This window comes from Eimeria maxima, genomic scaffold, assembly GCF_000499605.1.
Source record: "Eimeria maxima Weybridge genomic scaffold, Emw_scaff1790, whole genome shotgun sequence".
Classification (NCBI taxonomy): domain Eukaryota; phylum Apicomplexa; class Conoidasida; order Eucoccidiorida; family Eimeriidae; genus Eimeria; species Eimeria maxima.
Window position 1 is genome coordinate 1 of NW_013564700.1, and position 5,981 is coordinate 5,981.

The 5,981-nt window shown below is 51.5% G+C and overlaps 2 protein-coding genes across 2 annotated transcripts; one reads left to right on the plus strand and one right to left on the minus strand.

Annotated features, from left to right (window-relative positions):
- Positions 1-64: 64 nt before the first annotated feature.
- EMWEY_00055540 (hypothetical protein, conserved) lies at positions 65-446 on the minus strand (the record flags this gene model as incomplete). Its single annotated transcript, XM_013480278.1, has 1 exon — positions 65-446. A coding segment is annotated over one exon (382 nt), but the record flags the coding sequence as incomplete, so codon positions are not given.
- Positions 447-1,335: 889 nt separating this feature from the next.
- On the plus strand, positions 1,336-2,902 carry EMWEY_00055550 (hypothetical protein, conserved; the record flags this gene model as incomplete). Its single annotated transcript, XM_013480279.1, has 4 exons — positions 1,336-2,181; positions 2,309-2,402; positions 2,584-2,694; positions 2,847-2,902. The coding sequence occupies 4 exons, from the start codon at positions 1,336-1,338 to the stop codon at positions 2,900-2,902; spliced, it is 1,107 nt and encodes a 368-aa protein (XP_013335733.1).
- Between the last annotated feature and the right edge of the window lie 3,079 nt (positions 2,903-5,981).

Sequence of the window (5,981 nt, forward strand, 5' to 3'; positions counted from 1 at the left end):
ATTATATATATAAGCTAAAATGGCAAACAATTTCAAGTATATCTCATGCTAGAAAGAAACTTACCCGCTGGATCTGCTGCAGGGTCGCCGTCTACAGAGAGTCGCAGCAGCTTCTGGTGCGGCTGCAACCGCAGCAAATCTCCTTGCTGGTCGGTGCTCTTACTGCAACTGGGAGGACCCACCTCCAGCGGCAGCCCCTTAAGTTCGAGCTTCAATCCCTTGTACGGTTGCAGGAGGGTATCCCCCTGCTCGGAGGTGTCCTCTTCTTTCTTGTTTTCCTTCTTCTTGTGTCTGTCGCGTTGCGGAGAGCTGCAGGCGCCAGATACCCCTTCGGGGGCCTCTGTCTTCACGTTCTTGAAAGAGTTGTTGCTTGTGCCCAAGACTGCATCCAGCAGATCTGCTGCAGCTTCAGATTCTGAGGAGGAACCGCTGTCGTCTGAAATCATTTGCTGCCGCTCGCGAAATAATAGTGAGGAGACGGTATAGCGGTTGGAGCCTCAACCGTTCCAACCCACGCTGTGTAACGGACTTGGGAGAAAGCAGATGATGCAGCAATGTGGAAAGTTACCTTTGTTGTTACCCCAGTTCCTGCTTTAGATGATAATGTTCCTGCTGCTGCTGGTGATACTGCTGCCGTACCTATTGCTGTTGGTGCTGTTGTTGCTGCTACTACAACCAACGCTGCTGCTTAATTGGTCAGACGCCAACCCTAACTCCGCTCTTTGTTCAGATATCACGTAGGGAAGGCATCGAAGCTCCTGCAGTTGCCTGCCGTTGGAGTTTTGATCATTCCCCGCTGTTCTGTGCGGCAACACCCAGGGGATTTATCTCCTTTTATAGTGTAACCTAAAGACAAATTAGATTCTGTGAATGTGGTCACCGGACGACAAAGAAAACCTCTTGCTCCTTCCTTCCGATGCAATGGAAGCCCCAACTCAATCTGGGAGTCGCCCCTGCAAGGGGAAGGCTCAAGGCATTTATCAGAGGTTCAATCGATATCCTAACACACCATGACCATATAATACACTCAAAATATTTATTTCCTCCCCGCTGCTTATTTCAACGCGAATTTGTCTCTGCAGCTGCGGCTGAAGACGACATCCTTCGGAGGCCAGTCGTGGGGCCCCACGCCCAACAAAAAAGAACACAAGGGGCCCCTTTTCCCTCTTCTCACCTAAGCGGATATCAAAGGGTACGAAGCGTCTTTTGGTCCGGCTGTTGCGGCAGTTGGGTGCAGAAAAGCCAGGTTCTAGCGCCGATCTCTTGCGTAGTGTGTCGCCGCTGGGTCTAACCTTCTTTTCTGCTGCCGCAGGGGGCCTCTTGGCTCCAGGGACAATGAAGGGGAAGCGGCAAAGAGGCCCCAGGGATGGCAACCAACGAAAGGGGGGTGGGCGTAAGGCGAAACGGGCGCGGGACCTCCGCAAACTCCAGGAGAAGCGCACGCGGGAGCAGCAAGGGGGTCGGCTCCTGAAACGGCCCGAGATCAAGGGTTTAGATGGAGACCCTTCCTCCAAAGTGGTGCATAAGAAGAAGGAAACTCTTCGGAAGCTGAACAACCAGCAGTCCTACTCCCCCAGAGATGCGGCCCGTTCGCAGGATGGGGACCCCCGGAACCAAAACAGGGGTGACACACTGGGGCCCCGCAAGGGCAAAACGTTCCCGAAGGGCACCGGCAAGGTACACAGCAAGAACAGGGCCTCTCAGGCAACAAGCACAGAAGGCGGACCACGCAAGCGGAAGCTGATAAACGGCCAGGAGACCCTCAGGCGTCTCCTGGAGGAACACCCTCACCTGCTGCAGTCAGGAGAAACTGCAGATGCTGCTGTTGCTGCATGCTTCAAAAAAGCAGCGATGAACCAGTCAAATGCAGAAGATGCACGCGGAGAGAGTGCACAAACTGATTGCGTCCCCTCTGTGCAAGAGGAAGGGCAGAAACTAAGCGGCAGCAAACGAAGGAAGCTGCTGCGGCTAGTGATGAACAGCAAGACAGCAGAAGACAAGGTGTTTGTACACGAGTCCTATCAGCTATACAACGATATCCTCCGGAGCATAAGACAGGCAGAGGCGATCCCGGATAAAGGGTCTGAAGGTTCAGGTGCCACCGAAGACGGGCGCAGCAGTGCGACCCTGAGGCGGTTGGTGGATAAGGCAGTAAAGTTTCTCGGGGGACCGTTAGAGCGGGTATGTGTCTGTGTCTTTTAATTTCCTTTCTTTGTTTCCGTTGGGGACCCCTGCAGCCTGCCAGCCACAATCGTGCCTGGCTGAATATACAATGCATGTACTGCATGCGATGTGCATGCGGCTGCAGAAGGACCGTCACTGCTGCACCGCACGTCTGGCCCAAGTGTGTCTCAAATACGCCGAGAAGGAGACACGACAACGCTTGTGGGACATGCTAGCAAGTGCGGTGTAGATTTAAGGGTTAGGGGTTCAGGGTTTGGCGGGGGATTAGGGTTAACCTGTACGCTGTGGAGGCTCATCGTGGGTTTAACTTAAAGACTAAGGGGGAGTGAGTTTGTTCACAGCCTGTAGGCTGCCCAACATCTATGGTTAATGTCTTAGGTGATGTTTGTTTGTTTTCAGAGGATTTTCTGGAGTTCTGTTGTTCTAAGTCCTTTCATCACGTCTGTATTAAAATGTTCCTTTATGCCACAGCAGAACAGAAGGAAAAGCTAGTGGCTCTTCTCGTCAGCCGTAAAGACACCGCCCTCACCAAGGTGCAGAGACACCTAGTTTTGTCCCCGTTTGTTCCTCATCCCATGCTGCTCTCTTCATCTGTGTCTAGATGAGGCATCCAGGGTGCTGTTATCTCTGTGTGTATGTTCGTCTTGGTTCCTGGTGCTCAGTCATATGGTGTGTGTTTGTTTCTCCCGTGCCTGCCCTCCTCGCGTTCTCAGCATGATTATGTTTGAATATTTTCTGCTCATCGTGTATCCCTGCAATTCGCGTATTCCTAATATTTCCCTGTTTCTTGTTGTGAGACGTGCGTCAGTCTGCTCGTGCCTTTCACTGGCTCTGTCTGTGTCTTATTATGGCCTGCTGGTGCTAGTAGGGTTAGGCGTTCTCCTCTCTTCACCACTTGTTTCTCTCGTGCTGCTCCTTGTCTTTCTGCTGTCCCTCTTTTTCGTGATGTCTCTCTCTGTTTCCTTCCGTAGCCACCCCTTCGACGACCTCAACAGTACCAACAGCAACTGCTGTTGCAGAAAGAACAGCAGCAGGCGTGTGTTTTCTATCTTTTGTCCTTCAGCACGGCGCATCTGTTTGGGAGTATTTTTTCACATCTCAAAAGACCGCAGTGGGGTGGGTGTCCTGGGTCGTCATGTTAAGTTGAGGAGGCACAGGGGACAAACACGGAGTGACGAAGTGGATTGCTTCTTCCATGCTGTTGAATTCCGTTGTTTTGATTATTCGTTGGGATGCTCTCCTTCCATGCAGCACAGTCTTTAATTCTGAGAGGCCTACCTCGCTCTTTCGCTCCTTCTGCAGCTCATCTCGTGGCAGTCTCGCATATTTTGAGTTGCGCTCACTATAGCCCATACACAGTAGCACAACATTGTATACTATACTATTATTATTCCGCAACAATTATTTGGTCTCATTAGTGTTACGTCCGTTTAAAAGCACCTAGTGCATCCATATTCCATGGAATATGTGCCCAACTAACTGCATGAATAGGTGGCATCATACCGCTGGGCAGCGGCAGCTGAGGTCTCAGATAAAGGCCGCCGGGGTGTTGAAACACCGCACAACGCCTTTCCCGCTGTTTGGCGCTACGCAGAGGGTGGCTCTGGGGGCACAGGCTTCTCCAGGTGATGCCGCCGCTATCGGCTGTTGTTTCCGTTGCTTTTCAGGCAGCAAAAGCTGTTGAATTGTCTTGTGCTGGAGCCCGCAGTGGTGGTGGCTGTGCCTCAAGTCCAGCACCAAACGTCGTTCGCTCAGGTGCTGGGCCTTCTGTCTGAGTTACAGCGGAGTCAAACACTCGGTACAGAAACACTCACTAATTCTGTTTTTACCTCGCTTCTGTTCCCTCCTGTCTCCTTGGACCTGTCTCGTTGTCTTCGGCTGTGCCCCCTTATCTCAGTTTGCGTATATCTGTATCTGCCGCTCTATATCTTTCCTACTATCTACTTACTCGTCACCCCTCTGTTTGTTGCCCCTCCGGCTCATTCCTTGTACAACCCCACCATCATAGAGTCCCGTTGTCTGTACACCTGGAGGGGGCTTCGGCTTGCAGCTGCAACGGGTGTTTTGGGGCTGTTGCTGTTCTTTAGAGTGCCTCAACGCCACTATTCAGAAGTTTGTAGACAAGGAGCTCCTCAACAAAGTGTACGTACACCGCATCCTCAAGGGCTATTGCAGGTGTGCCACCCCACAGCATACAAAATGCAGGGTGCTTGTTGAATTATATACAGTTTCTCTCTCTGTCTTTCCGTTTCAGCACCAGTACACTTCTTTTCCTTTACGGCCGCCTTTTTGTCTCCCTATTTTCTTTCCCCCCTCGCACATTCTTGCTTCCTCTGTGTCTTTGGCCTCTCGCTTTCCTCTCCATGTGTGCAACTCGTATCTTTCTGGTTGTTGTCTCTAGCTCATGCCTTGTTGTCTCGCTTGAGTATTGATTCCTCGGTGCCTGTTGTCTCCCCAGCGTGGCTTCGTCGGCCCAGCTGTCGGCGGTGTGGAAGACAACTTCTGAGGGTGCTCTGCAGCTAGCAACCACCAAAGACGGAGTAGAGGTATGAGCAGCAGCAGCAAGAGCAGCACAGGCAGCAACAAATAAAGGACGAAGCGTAAAGAAATGATTAGAAATAACTTGAAACAGCAACAACGCTTGCCAGTGGGAGGCATGCCCCTTAAATCTGCTTCACGCCGCAGCCACTGCACCTTTTATTGTTGCTAATTGTGTGTAGTGTCCAGCTGTTTGTGCTTGGAGGATGCGGAGTTTGGACAACAGTGTCGCTTTGTGTGGTGTGCCTCTGCAGGCATTGTGTTGTATGTTGGGCTTCGCCAGCGCTAAGGAGAGAAAAGCGTTTATAAAGGGCCTCAAGCAGCACTGCGTGGCGTTCGCTACAAATGCTGTGGACTGTGTGCTGCTACTGCGGCTGCTGCTGACGGTAGACGACACAAAACTGCTGGCTGAACAAATCCTTAAGGCAAGCCGGAACCGGTCTAGGGTTTAGCGTATAAGTTGTGTTCTGGGTTGGGGCTTAGAGCTTACGGTTTAGATAACGGCGTAGAACAACAGTGTTCTATTAGCTGCATGGCCTGCTGCTTGTACGTATACATGCAGTGGTCTCCCCGTACACAACCAGCATAAGCACCCAGCACACAGCTGTTGTGTCGTGTGCTTGTCTCCATTCTGTCCTTGACAAGTTACAGCACAGAAAGGCAGGCGAGTAATGTTTTTTTGTTGCACCTGCTGTTGTTGCTGCTGCTGTTGATTGGATGTCTTTGTTCTAAAGGAGATCCTTCCTAAGGTTTCCGAGATGGCCTTCGACCCCTACGGCCATCTCCTGTTGCTGCAGCTGCTGCAGCAGGAGGGGGTATGCAGGCAGCTGCCGACGCACTACCAGACTTTGCTTGCTTTGCCTTCTCCTACAAGGTGTGGTTCTGCTGTGTCCTGCTCTTCCCTGCAACATATCAAAGAGGCATACAGATCAGCCTTCTGTGTTGCTGCCTATGTTACTGCTGCGTTTCTTGTTGCTGCTGGTGCTGCACCCTCTCCCGTATCTCTTTTTTCTCTCTGCATGCTGCAGCCTGAAAGGCCTGCCGCAGCGGCTAGGAGAACTGCGCCCTTCTGTAGTTTCCGCTGTTTCTGCTGCTTTCATGTCCCTTCCATTTAAAGAAATAACGGGGGGGAAAAGCATTAAAGACCTGCTGACAGACAGCTGCGCATCCAAGGTGCTGCTCCAGCTGGCTCTGCTGCCGGAGGGTACGCTGGATCTATGGGTATACTGTGCATGTATTTGTATATATATATATATATA